The sequence below is a fragment of the Balaenoptera ricei genome, chromosome 5 (genome assembly GCF_028023285.1).
Source record: "Balaenoptera ricei isolate mBalRic1 chromosome 5, mBalRic1.hap2, whole genome shotgun sequence".
NCBI lineage: Eukaryota > Metazoa > Chordata > Mammalia > Artiodactyla > Balaenopteridae > Balaenoptera > Balaenoptera ricei.
In genome coordinates, this window is record NC_082643.1 from 78,701,905 (window position 1) to 78,721,660 (window position 19,756).

General features: G+C 36.3%; 1 protein-coding gene across 3 annotated transcripts in view; it reads right to left on the minus strand.

Moving 5' to 3' along the window:
* Nucleotides 1-1,994: 1,994 nt before the first annotated feature.
* KLHL5 (kelch like family member 5) overlaps nt 1,995-19,756 on the minus strand; it is an 88,717-nt gene continuing 70,955 nt past the window's right edge. For all 3 annotated transcript variants that reach the window (XM_059924143.1, XM_059924142.1, XM_059924140.1), the window contains exons 7-11: nt 19,420-19,644; nt 15,355-15,517; nt 9,365-9,577; nt 7,662-7,833; nt 1,995-3,109 (exon numbers count right to left, since the gene is read on the minus strand). In XM_059924143.1, the coding sequence (XP_059780126.1) occupies nt 3,053-3,109; nt 7,662-7,833; nt 9,365-9,577; nt 15,355-15,517; nt 19,420-19,644 (830 nt within the window). In that variant the 3' untranslated portion in view covers nt 1,995-3,052. The remainder of the gene's footprint in view (nt 3,110-7,661; nt 7,834-9,364; nt 9,578-15,354; nt 15,518-19,419; nt 19,645-19,756) is intronic.

Genomic DNA, 19,756 nt, shown 5'->3' on the forward strand with positions numbered 1-19,756 from the left:
ACTGTTCTAGTTTCTTCTAGCTGAGTTCTCTGCATTTTATTATGTGGTATACCGCATTGATTGATTTTTATATGTTGAACCACCCCCATATTCTTGCAATAAATCTTAGTTTGTCATGGTATATAATCTTTGTCTGGCTTAGGTATCAAGGTAATGCTGGTCTTATAGAAGGAATTAGGAAGTGTTAACTCCTAATCTATTTTTTTGTAAGAGTTTAAGAAGAATTCGTGTTAATTCTTCTTTTAATGTTTGGTAGACTTCACCAGTGATTTCTACTAAATTCTGGTTCTGTACTTTCTTTGTTGAGGGGTTTTTGATTATTGATTCAATCTCTTTACTTGTTATAGATGTGTTTAGATTTTTTACTTCTTCTTGAGTCAGTTTTGGTGATTTGTGTGTTCCTAGAAATTTGTACATTTCATCTAGGTTACCTATTTTGTTGGCAATAAAGCTTATTTTTGATGAATAAATTTGTTTATGGTTCAGCCATCCAAAATACCATGCAATTTATCTAATATTTATAAAACCTGAAATGTATGTTTTCTTACATTTACTCTTCTAAAGCAAAATGTATATAAAATTCCATAAGAGATTTAAACAAAATTTCCCAATAGTAAGAAACAAAAATCTTCTGATAAGAGTGTGACTGATAAATTTCACTTCTAAAAAGCATAAGCCTTCTTCACTTTTCTTTTTGTTAAAGTAAATGATTTCTCACATAAAAGGAAACTTCTTTTTCTACCTAGAAACAGGAGTGATGACAGAATGGACCCTGAGCCACTGCCTGTGTTTGAATCCCTGCTCTGCCACTTATTTGCTATATAGAATCTTGGGGTTAAACTCTTCCTGACCTGGGTTCCTCATCTGTAAAAAGGAGAATAATAACAGAACATACCTCATAAGGTTTCTGTGAAGATTAAGTGCATTAATACATGCAAAAACTTGGTTCCTAGTTCATAATAAGCATTCAATAATTATAAGAAATATTATTATTTTTCATAAGGTGGTCATTAATTGGGGTTAAAATTAAGAGCAGCTAGACATCTCAGTGCAGAAGCTAACAGTAAAAGTCAAGGCAGCAATGTTAGATGATGCACACAAGGAAGGGCCATATTTTCCTCTAGATTTATAAGATCCCAGACTAGAAGAATGAATGCTTTGGTGAATGCTCTGTCACTAGAAAAGAAATAGTTTTCTTCACTAGTACCCAGAAGAGCAGAGCCTATTGATGACAAAACTGCATTAGAGAGGCCCCCTTCAGTGGGATAAAAAATCAAAGGGACTGTTCTATGAATCCCATAAAGGAAAGGAAGATCCTCAGAGAAATGAATTAGTTCCTTTACTTTAAGATGAGTCTGACTCCATTGCGGGCACAGGGGACAAGAGAGTGGATAATGAGTGGAGATGAGAAATGATCACAAGTCCAAAATCACAGGTCTAAGCCTCCACAAGAAGGGATGATGTACTGACACATTTCTGCTTTTGAAATTTTTGCTTTGTTTCTTATAGCTTTTCCTCTTCCTCTCTCCCTTACCCTAAATACATAAATATACTCTACCACTGATCCCTCCTTGTCAGGAAAGTAACTGAATTCATAGCCACACTATAATGAATATATGAAATATTAATGTATTTGTCACTATCACTGCTATTTTCTTAGTGGCCACGCCAGTAAAATGCCCATGGAATTTGTTTTGTGAATAGACGTACTAAGTTTCTTGGTTTCCTGTGTAGAAACATTTCACGAGCATTCAAAATCAGCTAAAAAAAAAAAAGTTTCTTTTAATTTTTAAAGGAAGCAACTAAAATAAAGTCTACCCTGATATAAAATGTAAAAACACATTAACCAAAATATGGACTTTTAAAAGGTGGGAATTTAGTTTATACTCATTTTACATTAAGATATAAGTTAATGACTTATACCTTAAAGGATTTATCATAAAATGTTACTGCCCAGTGCATTTTTGCAAACAATAAATAATTCACTGAGAATATTAACATTCACATGTGTAATTAAGAGTGTACAAATGTACAAAACTTTGGGTAATAAACACTTTAAACTTATTTTTCAAACATTCAATAAGCCCATTCCCCCCAAACTGTTTGATTACAAAGAAGCACAAAGGATTAACTAACTCCGGCAAAAATTAGCAAACAAGGCAGGGGAGGCAAACAGAGATCTGAGAACGTAAGAATATCCAAACAGTTCTGTCAATATAAAGAGACAAAATCAAAACATTTTTAACAATATAAAAGAAAGCAAATTCACACGATGAAATGCTAATTAGGTGAAAGAACATTAGAGGGTATATAACATTTTCTCCACAAAATTTGCATATCTTAAATTTAATGCAAAACACCATGTTTCAATTCTAATTTAAGAATATCATAACGTGGAGTTCTTGGTTAATCTAGATGGAATGAATATTTAAATAGATCCCAAAGGTCATATCAAGTTTTTATTTGGTCTTTGTTGTTCTAACTCTTTAATATTTTTCTTTATTCATTGGACTAAGCCGATTTTAGAAATATATCCACAAGCGAAGCATATATAATGCAGCTATTTCTGAAAACAACTAAATGCATAGTCTTTAGTAATATCATTAAAACAGTGGTTGTGGTTAAGTAAAAGAATAAAAATTACCATAATTCATGTATGATAAAGTTACAAATCAAAACATTAGAAGTTTTATCTGGGGTATTTGCACTGTAATAAAAGAAATGTGGATAATATGAGCAAAATGGGCTTGATTATTAAAAGAAATGAAATTCCTGGTTAACACTGGGTTGTGTCAGGAGCAGTGCATTTGTCCTCATATTTTATATCAGGAACATACGTTCACAATCCACCAGCTGCAGTTTTGATTTGCTAAGAAATAAAAGTATTTAATCCTGGTTCTTCCTTGTTTTAACATCTTCCCTTAGAGACCAGGCACTTCGTGCCCCGGAATGTGGCCTTGCAAATTTACTAAAAACATATCCATCGATAGTAGAACAATTATACTAAATTCATAAAGGAAGAGAACATCTTCATTTAGAAAACAAAGCACTGTTATAACTTTACAGTCACAACGCAAGCCCCAGCTCTTCCTAGGCACAGTGGAGCAACCTAAAAAAAAAAAAAAAAAAAAAGACACATGTTGGGTTTGTGGGTAAAAACATTGATAATACCACACCAGTTGGTGAAATATTGAAATAGTTCATACTTGTTGGCAAAGAGCTGCTGCCCGAACCCTAAGCTGGCCCAGGTCTTAAACAAGGCTCTTCCTCCTGATGCCAAAGCTTCATAGACTAAATTGTTTTGGGTATATAACATAATTATGTAGTATTTACTTCTCTTTAAAGGTGATTTTTAAAGATAGCACAGGAATTGTTCTACATGAAACACTATTTTGGCCAACATGATGCACAATATGGATGTGAGGAAATGCTGAACACTTAGAGTAACTTTGTGACTAATATGGAGAAAATACCAAGTATTATCCTGAGAGGCCATGCAGCGGAAGTGCTATCTCAGAGAGAGTACACAGAATATACCACATGTCCTGGGTCTGCCGACTCCAGAGGAACCACTAACTTCACATTCACTGATGACCTTCTCAGCGTGGCTGAAGAGTCTAAACCCATTCTACTGCTTTTTACCAGAGTGAATAAATAATAAATACCACCGATTGAACTCCTTAGGAGTGGAAACAAACCTGGTGAATAAACTCCATGACAGTGAGATAGAAGTATGAGGTACTATGGGAAAAGTATAATCTTGACTTATGCATTAGGAACAATTCTTAAATCTTTCACTTCTTGTCTTTTTTTTTTTAAAGTACTCTTGACACTGGGCAATTCATAGCGGAGGTAAGTGTGGACAAGGATAGTTTTAAAAGAAGGATTACTTGGAGCCCAGTAAGAATCTATGCATTTGAGCTAACAGAATTAAGACATTAGCATTTGGGAAGGGGTGACTAATATAAAGTACTAAGAAAGTTTGTTTTGTACTTATGTATGTGGGTGTATGTCATAAAGTATTTTTGTCAAATACATGATATCAAAGTGACTTTCCAGTCATTTTGACTCCTCCTCCCCAGACAAATGAGTGGATTTTAAGAATACATCTGACTTCAATTGTAAGAGAATTCTTGGTTGTTCTCCATCTGAATCAGTTGTTTTGATCACTGTTATATCTTTTTGAACAAATAACCTATTTAAAAACCATATCTACTTACAGTATTCTAGAAGTAACCTCTACGTCATTTAAATCAAAATGTCTGTAATTAGCAGCTTTTCTCAAAACACTCAAGACACTAAGTCTCTACATTGTGAATAGCTGATGCTGTCACGGCAACCAGCTAGAAAGTTTAGCTTAGAGAATTTATTAAATACAATGCAGTCACCTCCTGCTTTGGGTCAAGGCTGGTAGTGGGGTGGGTGGTGGCTTAAGACTTTGTAATCACATTTCATTCCCTGTACAAATAAATGTCCTCTTGTCCATTTGTAGAAACATTGAATGGAAAACATTTATTTTTCAGATACTATAGTTGTAAATTCACATTTAGGAGCTTTAAAATCACTTATATGTAGAATCTAAAAAATACAACAAACTAGCAAATATAACAAAAAAGAAACAGACTCACAGATATAGAGAACAAATTATTGGTTACCAGTGGGGAGAGGGAAGGGGGAGGGGAAAAATAGGGCTAGGGGATTAAGAGGTACAAACTATTATGTGTAAAATAAGCTACAAAGATATATTGTACAACACAGGGAATACAGTCAATATTTTATAATATCTATAAATGGAGCATAACCTTTAAAATCGTGAATCACTATATTGTATACCTGTAACATAATATCGTACATTGACTGTACTTCAATAAAAAGAATTTTTTAAAAAGTAAAGGAGATGGCATGTAAACCAAAGAGCTATGTGGTCACAGATTATTAATTTTGATACAGGGTGATTCAGCATAAGGTATTAATTATCTGTAACAGCAAGTCTGAAATACTGGCTAATAGGTTTCCTTATAACTGGCCCAAGGGCTTAATAAAATACATCTCAGGAAAAGAGATTCTTCTATCTCTTCTTGGATTCCTTGGTTATCATTCACAATTACTTCTGCCATGGTAGGAGGCTGATGGTAGGTAATCTCATAATTTCTATGAAATCCCGTAGCTCTAACTCAAGCTCTCAAATTATGCCTTCTCACCTTCACCAAGTGATCTCACTTACTTAAGAAACAAGATCAAGGTCATACAATCTAAGTCTCTTTTTCTATCCTTCTCTTCACTTAAAAACACTTTGTATCTTTCTACACTGATATTCTCATTTTTCCTTCCAGCTTTGCAGGATAAGATCTTTCCTCCAGTCTAAGGAGGACCTGCCTTTGCTCTCAATTCTGTTTCTGTCCTTCTTTCAGAAAAGTGCCCTTCAATTTTGCTTTCTCCTTCTAGTATCTGGAATCCAGTTCAACTCTCTTGTCTTCATCTCTATTGTGAAAAAGATCCTAGGCTCAAATTCTAACTCCACCATTTATCTGCTGTGTGACGTTGGGTCAGCTATTTAACCTCTCTGTCTCAGACTTCTTCATCCAACATAGTGAGGAAATAATAGTACTTTCCTTATAGGGTTGTTGGGAAGATTCTTTAATGTAAAGTACTTAGACCAGAGTCGGGTACATAAAATGGCTCAGTAAGTATTAACTTTCTATCATCATCATTATTTTAAAATTGTATGCCCCTCTAGCTCCCACATTTACTTTTTACTCTTCTCTTTACTTTTTACACTGTGTGGTGGCTTCTGCTTCTATCATATTCTCAAAGGTCCTGACAACTTCATGAATGACAAATCTTCTTCATTCTTCCTTATGCTGTTGAAATTCCCCTCTCCTTTTTTTTTTAAACATTTTATTTATTTTCTTTGGCTGCGCTATGCAGCATGTGGGATCTTAGTTCCTCCACCAGGGATTGAACCTGTGCTCCCTGCGTTGGGAGCGCAGAATCTTAACCACTGGACTGCCAGGGAAGCCCCCCGCTCCCCACCTTTCTTTTAATGCTCTATTTCATTATCTACTAAGACACTCTCTGATCATTCTTTTGCTGTTTCCTTCAGAAGCTGCACCTCTCTATACAACCTAGTAAGTGTATGAATTAAAAATAAACAGGACTCGGTAATATCTCTTGAATCCATCTGTATATTTAACACCTCAAGCCTTATAACTGAAGTAACTTTATAAATGTTTTCCTTTCACCCAGGTTTCACTTCCCCTGCTCCTAACCCAACTTACCCTGTCCCCAGCTGCTGACATGTGGACTTTCTATTACTGCATTGCTTTCTTGGTTAAAAGTCTCCACTGGATTCTCATTACCAAACTTTTTAGGTTGACCATTGCAGACCTCCATCCTGACCCCAACCTTCCTCTCCAATAAGAACTCCTACTCTTCTCAAGCATGGAGCCTTATAACCCGCCACACTTCCTCAACAGAGCCTGCATATTTCTGCTTTAGTGACATTTCTTTCATGTTTTCTCACACAATTTCCTTTTTCCTCCTACCTTTTATTTTTTGGCCACGCTGCGTGGCATGTGGGATCTTAGTTCCCTGACTAGGCAGCGAACCCTCGCCCCCTGCAGTGGAAACAAGGAGTCTTAACCATTGGACCACCAGGGAAGCCCCTTCCTTCTATCTTTTTGAATTGGATCAATTCATTAAGGCTTAGATTAAATCCCACTTCTTCCTTACTGAAGCCCTCTCAACAGCCATTTTCTCTCTTCTCCCTGATTTCCTAGGCCACTCACTGCCTATACCATGGGACACTTCCTACCAACTGCTCCACACTGTGGCTCCTCCCTTTACATGAGCAGATCTCACCTACCTAAGTAGTTAAGCTCTGTGACAGCAGGGATTCTCATAAGTATTGTTTTCTTGACAGTACTTACCACTGCTCCTTGTACGCAGGAAAACCTTGGCTCAATTAAACATTTGAGTGCCTTTTATGTACCATATACTGAATTGGATGCCAGAGGCAGAAAATTCCTGGTTCTGTTCTGGGTGATGATGGAAACAAAGATCTCAAAAGATCATTCTTAGAAGCGCTAGGCCCTCTCAGAAGTAGACAAAGAGGGAATTTTTTCTGTTAAGTTTGTCAGGTCAGGTTTCTTACTTGTTAATGTAATTTAGGATTGCCATCTTTACTAGGTTATAACCAGACATTTGATCTGCTCCCAAATATCTGTGGCTTGAGTATTTAAAAATTATTGCTCATGTATGGGTAAGTGGTTCATTTGTTCCTGACTACTATCTTTGTTTTTAATTTTCCACAATCTCCCTCCCTTTATTACAGCCCTCTTGTGGTCCTATCAGCTCTATCAATGCTAGGACATCTCACCAATTCTCAGCAAGTAAATGGTGGCAGGTAATAATAATAATAATAACCAACTAATAAGAATTTCTCTGAGTACTAACTTATACTTTAAAGGTAATTTTGGATTTTAACTATACTATAAAATTAAATATTCCCTCTGTTTTCTTATATTTAGTTAAAAGATGACTTTATCATGTTTATGCTATATATTTTGATATTGGACATAATTGAGAGGATCTGTTTTACCAAAACAATTGTTTGTAATAAAAACAGAGTAAGTGTAAAAATGAAAAATGAAATGCCATACCTGGGTCCACTCATTTGTCTGGGGATCGTAAGCCTCCACTGTATTAAGGTAAGTCTGTCCATCATACCCTCCGACAGCATATAACTTATCACCAAGTAAACAGACTCCCACGGCATCTCTGCTGATGCTCATAGATGCCACTGCAGTCCACATATCCGTTTTGGGATCATATCTGAAAGAAAATTTTAGAACTGGAGCTGATACTGTTCTCACGATATTTTACATAAAAATAGTTTCGTCCTTTAATCTTGTATCTTATCTGCTATATAAAATACATTTGAACATATTTTAGAGAAAAATATCAATATTTTCCTGAAAACTTTTAACTTACAACATAATAGAGTTATTTTGCAGATGCATAACACTTAAACAAGTCAAAAGAGCTAATGTAAATGTTGAAAACTGCTTTAAGGTTTCAGGTTGCCTACTGAAAATTTGAGGAAATCAATTCATGAAGCTCTATGTAAGATGACTTACAGCCTCAATCATTGCTAACTGTCCATTTTTGGAGCTTCTTGTTCCTTTCATGAAGTATGTTAATTAGAACTGCCCCAAATTGTCTATCTAAGAGCAGATACATCATGCTAAGATCACTTATACTGCTTCCAATACTTCTTGTATCAATGAACAATTTTTCACTGGGTGCAGTCCTGTAGTGGGCCTATAATTTATGGGGCAAAGTATATAAAGACTCCTATATCCCTTTCCTGGATTATAACATGTAACAAGCATAGTCTGAATTATTTTCTCCCCAATACAGGTGAAATGCAGGTGTAACTATCATGCTCTCTCAAAAAACACCAACCAACTCTGCTTATTATTTCATAGAAAGCACTTGTTGTCATCAACAAACCTTCATTTCACTTTTTATTCTTCTTCTAGTCATTTATAATTTATTGAATAATATACACACACATTCACTAACTTCCCATTGCCCTTTAAAATCCAAAGTTTTTAATAAGGCCTCAAGACTCTGTATGATCTGCCCCAATGTCCCCCCACTCCTTTCCTGCCACTCTCTCCATCATTCTTTGTTCTCCAATGACAGTGGCTGCCTTCCAGTTTTCTGAATGAAACATATTCCTTCCTGGTTTGGAGTGTTCATACACACTCCTATTGACTCTACCTCCTAAAGCCCTTCAATTCTCCCCATTCCACTGACCATAGCAGATGGGAGCCTAAGCCACTGTCCAGAGCTTCCACTGACGTCGGGCTCTTTACCTAGGCCCATATTTGAGTTTCGAACAAGGATGACTTGTTCAAGCTTTCAAGCCTTACTAGCCCTTTATTTTCTTTTAGTATTTCATACTACTTCATTCTATATCAAAATATGTCAGGAATGTCCCTCTCCTTTTTGCTTCTTATCTGGCCTCCAGCCCGTAATTAACTCTCTGTGAAATTTGTCAAACCCCTTTTCTTATTAGGTACAATGTCCAGTACAAAATAGGTACACAATAAATGTTTGTCATATGATTCAATTAATAAACTGTATAATCAATTCTAAGGTCAGATTGAGAGAAGACTGAGTAGGCTCTTGGTGACAGACTGAGAGATGGCCTGAGCAGACCACCCAGTGTTTACAGAGCTCCTAAGGAACTGCCTTGCACATGGTGGATGCTCAATAAAGAGTTATCAATTCGTGTGGAAGTGTCAGAGGCTTAGGTTTGATTTTTTATTCCTAGTTTTCCTTCACAGGAAATTACCTCTCCACACAGTCTGAGAGTCTGGAAGTCAAGTTGGATGCAGGTGCGTCGTGGCCTCCGATGGCGTACAGCAATCCATTCCAGGTAGTGACTCCTACTCCCCCTCTCCTTTTTGACATTTGTGCACAGAGTGTCCATTTATTAGTATGAGGGTCAAAGCATTCTACTGACTTGAGACAAGAACTGCCATCACGACCACCAACTGCATAAAGTCTGTAAAAACAACAAATGGGATGATAAATAAGAGATGGTGCTATTATTATGCATAAGACAGAGGTTATTCTTATGGTATTTCATTGAATTCAAGGTGCCATCAACGATAAGAAATACTGTCAATTTATGTGCCATTGAGAAAGAAGATGGGACTTCCCTGGTGGTGCAGTGGTTAAGAATCTGCCTGCCAATGCAGGGGACATGGGTTCGATCCCTTCCAGGAAGATCCCACATGCCGCGGAGCAACTAAGCCCGTGTGCCACAACTACTGAGCCTGTGCTCTAGAGCCCGCGAGCCAGAGCTACTGAGCCCGTGTGCCACAACTACTGAAGCCCACGCGCCTAGAGCCCGTGCTCCACAACAAGAGAAGCCACTGCAATGAGAAGTCCGAGCACCGCAACAAAGAGTAGCAACAAAGAGTAGCCCCCACTAGCCGCAACTAGAGAAAGCCCGCGCACAGCAACGGAGACCCAATTCAGCCAAAAATAAATAAATAAATAAATTTATTAAAAAAAGAAAGATGTGCTACCAATTAAATGGCACATGTATATATCATATATTATTCTGTACATATATAAAAAAGAAAACATAAACTCACATGAAAACAATGACAACATTTTCACAGCTGCCATCTGTTTGACAAGTTACCATTGAGTGTAAAATGCATCACAGTTTTAGAGATGTTAAAGTATGTCTTAAAATAGATAAAATATTGTGTATAAATATATCATGACATTTCTTAAATAGCTAAGATAGGACTTGGTGATAAATGAAAGAAACTAACCTTCTCTGAGCACCTACCACAGGTGAGGCACTTTACATGTATTAATTTAATCATTATAATGATGCTGTGACAAACCATTTGTATCCCTGTTGCACAGGTGAAGAAACTGGGATTCATGGAGATTAAGAGACTTGTACATGGTCACCCAGGAAGAAGCAGAACCAGGACAATAGTTATATTAATGAGCAGTTGGACAGTCAAGAGTCATCTGGTATGTACTTGTAACAGTGAAATATGAGAATAAAACTATAGATTCAGGGCTTCCCTGGTGGCGCAGTGGTTGAGAATCTGCCTGCCAATGCAGGGGACACTGGTTCGAGCCCTGGTCTGGGAAGATCCCACATGCCGCGGAGCAACTAAGCCTGTGCGCCACAACTACTGAGCCTGCGCGTCTGGAGCCTGTGCTCCGCAACAAGAGAGGCCACGATAGTGAGAGGCCCGCGTACCGTGATGAAGAGTGGACCCCGCTTATCGCAACTAGAGAAAGCCCTCGCACAGAAACGAAGACCCAACACAGCCAAAAAATAAATAAATAAATAAATAAATGAAGTTCCTTTAAAAAAAATAAAATAAAAAGAAGACAGACAAACCATATGTACCTACAGGCAGACCTCATTTAAAAAAAAAAAACAAAAAAAAAAAACTATAGATTCAAGTATATTGATTTACTAGGCAACATTTAGGACGTTAACATACCATATTTATATTTATTGGTATGTTAACGTCCTAAACATTGCCTAGTAAACCAATTTATTATCAATCAATATACTGCATTAATTTAAAAGTCTTTTTACTCTGAACTTAAAATATATATAAAATATTTTAAATATTTAAACATTTGAATATTCTTTATTAAGCACAAAATCTTCTTACTATTCACTTAGGAAGCTCTTTGTAGATATTTTTTCTATCATTTAAAAAAATAATAATAACTTCAGTTCACTGCTTGTTCAAAAGCTCACACATTTTGAATTTATGGATGCCTTAGTTAATATTTAGCTATTTTTAATTCTTGAGAAATAATATTTGAACTATATCAAATTTCTGCCCATTAAAACTCTAAGTATTTATATTTGGGTAAATATACATATTTTAAAGACAGGTTTCATAATTTTAATTCATAATTTAAAGTACCTATGCCACTCAAACTGGTTCTTAAATAATAAGACGACCATATCTTAAACAGCAAAACATGTTTGTAGCAGTGTCTTGTTCTAAACTTAAAATATATTAATAGTATGGAATTTGAAATTTATTTGAAACTTTAATCTGTTAAAAATTTTATCTGTTAAAAACTATTTTTTTGTGCTACTGTTCTTAATATTAAGCTGTCCTCATCTTTAACTAATACTTGGAAGAATAATTACCTAAATATGGATCATAGAATATTAGAAGGAATCAACAACTAGGTAATGTCAATAACTAAAAATATATGTACACACGCACATATAGTATCATAGGCTTCCAACACCCTACCCTCTTCACAGTGAATTCATGGGTCTTCCTTGTGAAAAGTGGTGTAGTACAGTGATTTAGAGCATGAACTCTGGAGCCAGACTCTCTGGGTTTGAATCCTGGTTCTACCACTTATCACTTACTAGCTGTGACTGTGGACAAGTTATTTAATATCTGTCTGCCTGAACTTCATCATCCATAAAATCTAGAAGCCCTGCCTCACAGGATTATTGGTGATCAAATTTAAAGTACTTTGAATATTGCCTGGCACATGGTAAACATGGTATAAGTGTTAAAGGGGAAAAATAAATTCTGTCTCTATTTGCATTCTTTTAGAAAACGGTATTTTAGGAGATGTTAAATGTATAAACAACATTCATACTGAGATAATATTAAGGGCTAAAATGTATTGTAACACTTTCTGAAGAATCATATCTCACACAATGGTTTTCAATCTGTATTCTAAGACCAGGACTCTGTGGAGAATGTTAGGGGGCCCCCAAAAAGGTTTATTTAAAATTAAAGATTAAAAAGTAGTTTTAATTTTCAAAAATATCACCTGGCTCAATTAAACGTCATGCAAGATTCAGAACTCACTTTCTTCCCCATGACAATATCTATTACAATAAAAAGAGAAATATTATGTCAAATTGCAATAGTATTGTACTACATATTTAAAAATAAGATTTAGGTCTCACCTGACTTCTAAAATTATGATCAAGAATACAAGTGGTTGGTAGATACTGTTTGAGATTCAGCTGAGAAAAAAAATGTCTACTACTTTCAAACTACTTGAGCAATTTAACTGAAGAATTTCCTGTGATTCCAATTAAATTGCTCTAGTAGTTAAAATAACTATTACCAATTTCAGCTTCTTATCTGTGAATCAGGATTTTCTTCATACTGGACAACCAAAACAAAACAGAAATAATCTGTGTTCTTTAAAACAGACTTATTCTTCTACATTGATTTTTACAGTAAGTAAATATTATAAACTCAAACTTATAATAAATTTAAAATAAGCTTATTATAAACTTGAACCTCCATTTGCCTTAAGTATTGAGGTTTCTGTAAGATTTCACTTGAAAGAAAGATTCTGTTGCCAAAAGTATTTGCCAGCCAATGGCTTAAAAGTAGCCTGAGCAACTGGAAGTTTAGACAAAGCTTCTTTCTGTCAAACATGGCAGAAATAAAAATTTTAACACTTTCAAAATTTTAAGATACAGAGTGTAACTCATAAAACATCAAAACAGTTCTTCCCTAAAGAAACGAACTATATTTTGCATCAGGAAGCATTGTAAAATAATTTAAAATAACAAAAACAGTATTTAACTGGGCTTTTCATTTTATAAATTAAAAAAATTGAGGCACAGAGAAATGATTTGTTTTAAATCACAAAGGACTGGTAGAGAGAAGATACATAATTAATTTTTTCAATCAACTGCATATTTAAAATATTAAAAACATAATTTCTATTTTTTCCAGGTTCTGGATTTGTACCCCAAAATGGAAACTAACAAAATATTTTAAAACATTGCTACTTTATTGTACTGCAAGCTTAGAAAAATGGTGGTTGATGGATTAACACATCCTCTTCTTGGGGTGATTAAAGCACTACTGCATATAATTGTTACCAGGATATTCTTCACTAAGGTTGCACACTTCAGACTTATGTGCTGGATACTGTGCTAGGTGTAAGAAACAAGAAGTCAGATCAGGTCATTCAAGACCATGATCTGCTATAGGAGATGGACCAGTCAATAACTACAATAATAGAGTGGTACATGCTGCAATACAATTATATACAAATTATATACAGTAAAATTGCTGAGGATGGAATGGACAATCAGTGCAGGGGGAATGAAGAGGTAAGAGTGGGGACTGGAGGTTTCCTGGAGGTGATTTTTAAGCAAGTTTCAAGGATGCTGAGTTTGCCAGGAAGGAAAGTGGGGGAAACAATATTCTAAGAAAGATGGTGTCGGTTAAAAGATAATAGGAGTGTGAAACAAAATGTATTTTTCACAAATAGATTAGTTTTGCTGGAGTGTATTATGCATGGGTAGAGGAGAGAGAAGAGGCTAGAGAGGTGGACAGAGGCAAGATCATAAAGGAGGCTTGGTCAGGTAAGCTACTGAAAGGTTTTAAGTAGGAAAGTGACATGGTCCTATTTGTGTTTTAGGCAGAACATTAGGTGAGTCTCTAAAATGAAGAATGAAAGGGAGAGAGTTAAGGTTAGGGACAAAGTGACCAGTCTACCCCAGCAGACCAGTTAAAATCACAACGTAGATATACGATACTTTCAAAATCAACTGTCTTACTATTTAGTAGATAAGAAGTCCTTAGCTTCTGATATTATTAGGTACTCTCAGAATTATACTCAATAAATTGTGCTTCAGGTAGGTTAAATACAGAAATATTTATTTCTCATTAGAGAGAAAGAAAAGGTAGGAAAGTAAGATACTTCTATGCCTAGAAGTCCAGGATACTGTAGGTCTGGAAATCAGGTTTTAGAGAAGGCATTTATTCTTATGTCTTCTATTAGAAATAAATATTTCTAGCCAGAAATAGTAATTTCTTTTTTTTCACTTTCTATACTCTTTGGTGGCTGACTCTTCTCCCAAAGAACTAGGAAAGAAATGTAGTGATAAAATTTGAAGTTATTTCTTTAGCTAAAACAAATGAGGGGAGGTGTATTGAGATCAGAGATATTTAAAAATTGGGTTTCTATTTCTGTATCTTATTACTTGTAATCGTGCTAAAAATTAACCAAAAAAAGGACGCAACTAACAGGTCCTGAGGAAACAAGACCTAAGGTCATAAAATATAAAAATATTACTAACATTTTCTCATTTTTTTGATAATCAGTAACAATCCAACAAATAATTTTAAGTCTCTATATTTTAACCTTGGTTCTTTCCTCTTCCTGGAAATGATGATAAAACATTTTAAGTGAGTAAAGGTATGCAACAAACAACTTTTATTTAATAACCATAAGGGCTTCATTTTATGGAAGAAAGGCCTGAAAAAGATACTATGTATTTAGTATTTGAGTGGTGGCTCTATCCAAATCTGTTTACTCTATTTAGAGCAGATAAGAAGCAAGAAAGCACCTCTTTCTAAATGCATTCTAGTTTTCAGCAGTTTACCAAGATAAGGAAGTGAAAGTAAGGAAAAATCAGTAGAAGAAATGGAAAGAATTATTTAGGGAAACATGAGAGAGACCATACAACTTTTAAAAGACCATATACTTTTAAAGCTATATGAACCACCAGATTTTGACTAAATTGAATATTCATATAAAATTTATTCACTCAAAATGATAACTAGAAATTTATAATATCTGCACATTAGAATAAAAGACTAACAATGTTGAGCCATTTATATTTAGGGCTATTATAAAAAGAGACTATTTAAAAAGTTTGTTTACATCACTCAGAGTATTTCTCTCATGATATCTATATATCTTTAAGTTGGACAAGATATAGCTTAATACATTTAATTTATTGTGTTTTAAGTGGAACCTTAAGTATTTCCTTACTTTCCACTTAGTACTGCCACACCTACTGTGCTTCTGGGAGTGGACATAGTGGCAACAAAATTCCACTGGCGAGCCTGAGGGTCCCATCTTTCCACTGTATTCAGATAGCTCCAACCGTCATGCCCTCCTACTGCATACATAGGACCTTCCAATACAGCCACACCTACGAGGAGACAGGAAAGAAGCAATGACTTAAAAATCTTTTAACTGAAATGTAAATACAATGAACCTTTAACATGCAAATTTAACTAGGCAAAAATTTATGATAAAGATATCTGGCTTCCTCATAGCTCTTCTTGGTAGATAGGTGGGTGGGTGAGGGGAAGCAATAGTACTGTAGTCCTTACAAGTTTTAGAGGCAGTATTTTGAGGTCCAACAGGGGAAAGGTATTTTAAAAAAATACAAGATGCACACACTGCCATATTTAAAACATTTTTCAATAATCTGGATTTACAATATATTAGAAAACAGCAATTTTATTCTTCTCTCCCTTTAATTCAAATTCATGAGATTTTGCTGTAGATTTGATACCACAATCTATTGGTGTGTTTCATCGTGAGGGAACCAAGCCAAATTTCATTTGTTCATTTATTCAACAAATAGCTATTGAGTTTCTACTAAGTGTCAGGCACTTAGTAGAACATAATAGATAAGGGCTCTGCCCTGATGGACCTATTTTATTTTATTTTATTTTAATCATTTATTTATTTATTTATGGCTGCGTTGGGTCTTCGTTGCTGCACGCAGGCTTTCTCTAGTTGTGGAGAGCGGGGGCCGCTCCTCGTTGCAGTGCGCGGGCCTCTCACTGTGGTGGCCTCTCTTGCTGTGGAGCACAGGCTCCAGGCATGCGGGCTTCAGCAGCTCTGGCTCGCGGGCTCCAGAGCACAGGCTCAGCAGTTGTGGCACATAGGCCTAGCTGCTCCGTGGCATGTGGGTTCTTCCTGGGCCAGGGCTTGAACCCGTGTGCCCTGCATTGGCAGGCGGATTCTTAACCACTGCACCACCAGGGAAGCCCCGACCTAATATTTTAGTTAAGAAACAGATACAAAGTATATTTCAGGCATTGATAAGTGCTAATAAGAAAAAAAAGTAGCAGGACTTACCTGGTGGCGCAGTGGATAAGAATCCGCCTGCCAATTCAGGGGACACGGGTTCGATCCCTGGTCTGGGAAGATCCCACATGCCGAGGAGCAACTAAGCCCGTGAGCCACAACTACTGAGCCTGCGCTCTAGAGCCTGCGTGCCAGAACTACTGAGCCCGTGTGCTGCAACTACTGAAGCCTGCGCACCTAGAGCCCGTGCTCCACAACAGGAGAAGCCACCGTAATGAGAAGCCCACTCACCACAACCAAGAGTAGCCCCCGCTTGCCACAACTAGAGAAAGCCCTCGTGCAGCAACAAAGACCCAACAGCCAAAAAAAATAAAATAAAATAAATAATTATATCTTAAAAAAAATTTTTTTAAAGATAAAAAAAGGAGCAAAGTAAAAGAGTAGAGAGGATCAAGGGAGACCTCTCAGAAAAAGTGACATTTGAACAAAAATGTGAATGAAGTTAGGAAACCAGACATGAAGGTATCTGGGGGAGAAGAAGGTGAGATAAAGAGAACAGTATGTACAAAGGCCCTGAGGCATGCTTAGTGTGTCTGTGGTACATACAGCAAGGAGTCCAGTTGGCTGTGGAGGGTGAGTAAGGGGGAGAGCGTAGGAGATGAGAGGAAAGGTGGAGTCAAATCACATGGTGGTCGGGATTATTGTAAGGACTTTGGATTTTATTCTAAATGAGATGGAAAGCCAGCAGAGGGTTTTGAGAAGAGGTATGACATGACCATAGTCAGGTGAGATATAAATATGTATCACTTGAAGGCCAAAACACAAATATTGTGATACGAAGACATTTACTTTTGTGAAATCATGGCCAGATGACATAAATAATCACCATTCATGTATGACCAAAACCAACATATCATTCCACTCATTTGTGTCCTGCCAGTACTGGCTATAGGAGATCTACTTATTTATCTAATCTATCTATCTCCAATTATATATAATACATATTCAATTATATATATGTGTGTGTGAGTGTAATTAAGTAATTTAAAATTTACTTAAGTAAAGATTTCTTTTATAAGTTCAAATTTAAAACATTATTTATTATAAGGTAAATTAGTTACAACAAAGCTGTTCTGAATGACACAAAAATGGAAATAAAGGCTTAAAGAAGACACTTTGAGTGATATGATCATTCTCCTCTGAACTTGCTGCAGTTCAATAAAGTCTTTTGTATGGTACCTAGAACTAATGATAGTATTCCATGCACAATCTCATCTGCACAAGACATAGCTGGATCATGGGCATTCTCATTCTATGTAATACTATATCTGTAAGATTTACCTTAAGCTAGAATTGATTTTCTTTTCCCCATAGTAGGGGAAAGTTTGCAGTTGAATCATACTTTTGACCCTGGATTTTATGGTCAACACAAATTTGTAAGTCCTGTTCATGTTGCTTTTAAGATATATCTTCCCATTCTGTGCCTACGTAATAGTTGATTTTATGGACTCATGAGTAATGTGTTATGGTTTTCTTTGTTAAATTTCATATAGTTAATTTTAAGCTCTTCTCTCAGTACCTTAGCCCCAATTGTCTGGTTTTACTCACTTACCTAACTTGAAATTTAAGATCATCTTTCATTGAAACCTAAATGCAACTAGTAGAATCCCTTGTCTCTTTGATTTTTTTGCTGTACCCACTACCATACCAATCTTCATGCCTAGATATTTTTCATTGGCCATTTGGGCAATCTCTACTGTGGTGCTCAGTATTAATAAATTGAGTATAGTAGAAACCTATGCTATCCAAACTCTACTATCCTTTCACTGCTACTCATTCATCTTTTAATTCATCTTTTATGATAACCTATCAAATTCTTTATTGCAACTATTTTAAACATTTTCCAAATTGTGATAAATTGATGATATGGTCACATATTCTTCCTTTCCCAGAATACATGCTTATTTTCATGTGATTCTTGTAGGTCCTCCCATCAAGAGGAGGAGTCTATTTCTCTATCCTTTGAATCTGGGCTTGGCCATGTGACTTGTTTTGGCCAATGGGATGTTAGCAAACATGAGGCAAGCAGAAGCTTGAAAAGTGTTTGTGCATTGGAGCCTGCCTTCTCTTTCTGCTTTTGAAACCCTGTGACTGCCACCATGTGCGGAAGCCTGGGCTAGCCTGAATGATTAGCGTCATATGGCCCAGTTGCCTCTGCTGCCCAGGCTGACAGTCTGTCTACCAGTACACACGTGAGTGAGGCCATTCTAGATCAACCAGCCAACCAGCCTGCCTGCCCAACCTAGATTCATGAGAAAACCCAGCAGAAATCTTCTAAGACAGTCCAGACCAGAAGAACTGCCCAGCTGATACACAGATCCATGAGCTAAATAAATGGTTCTTGGTTTAAGCCTCCAAGTTTTGAAGTGGCTTGTTATGCAGCAAAATCTGGATGATACACATACATTGCAAGCCTCATCTTCCTCATCTTTGTATACCTACAGAACACAGAGCATGGCATATAGTACACACTAATCAATATCTGCTCAGTGAATTATTCAATTAAAGAATAAAAAGCCTCTATCATTACATTCTCTGTGCCACCTCAAAATTTTTCTGTGTCATACTCATTTCTGCTTAAAAACTAAGGGATATAGATGAAAAACAATAATGCTAAAGGATTTTAAATAAGTATGCATTTCCATTAGGTTAGATAACACTAATTGTCAACATAGAACCCACATGTCAAAAGGTGGCTTGTCAGTCCATCGTGGTACACCACAATTCTTAAACATTCACGTTTTCACGTGTGCTGGTTGCACAATATACGTTTATGTACAGGCTTGTTTTCTCTGTTTCTGCTTCTCAGGTGACAGGGAGCATGTGCAGGAACGCTTGGTGACTGCTGTTGGCCCAGCAGCTGCCGCACTGCTCTTCTGCCTGGTAAAGAATGTGAAAATGCCGTGCAAGCCTAGGGTATGACCTTATGAACGAATCTGCAGTTACGCTTACCAAGGCCATGCCTATGTGTAGACATAGGAGGCATCACACTCCAAGTTTTTGTTTTGGGGTTGTAGCATTCTACAGTATTCAAAGTCTTCAGTCCATCTCTTCCTCCAACCACATACAGTTTGTCATCTAGCACCGCAACGCCGAACTGCAGCCTCCTCCCATTCATATTGGCTACAGGAGTCCACATATTTGTACGGAGATCATACTTTTCAATGCTTGTTGCTCCTTAATAGTGATAGACAGAAGTTAGGCAAATAAAAAGCTCACCACGCTTGAGTGTTTTATGAAATTAGACATATAAAAGTATATTATTAGCAGTGACAGTAATACATTTAAT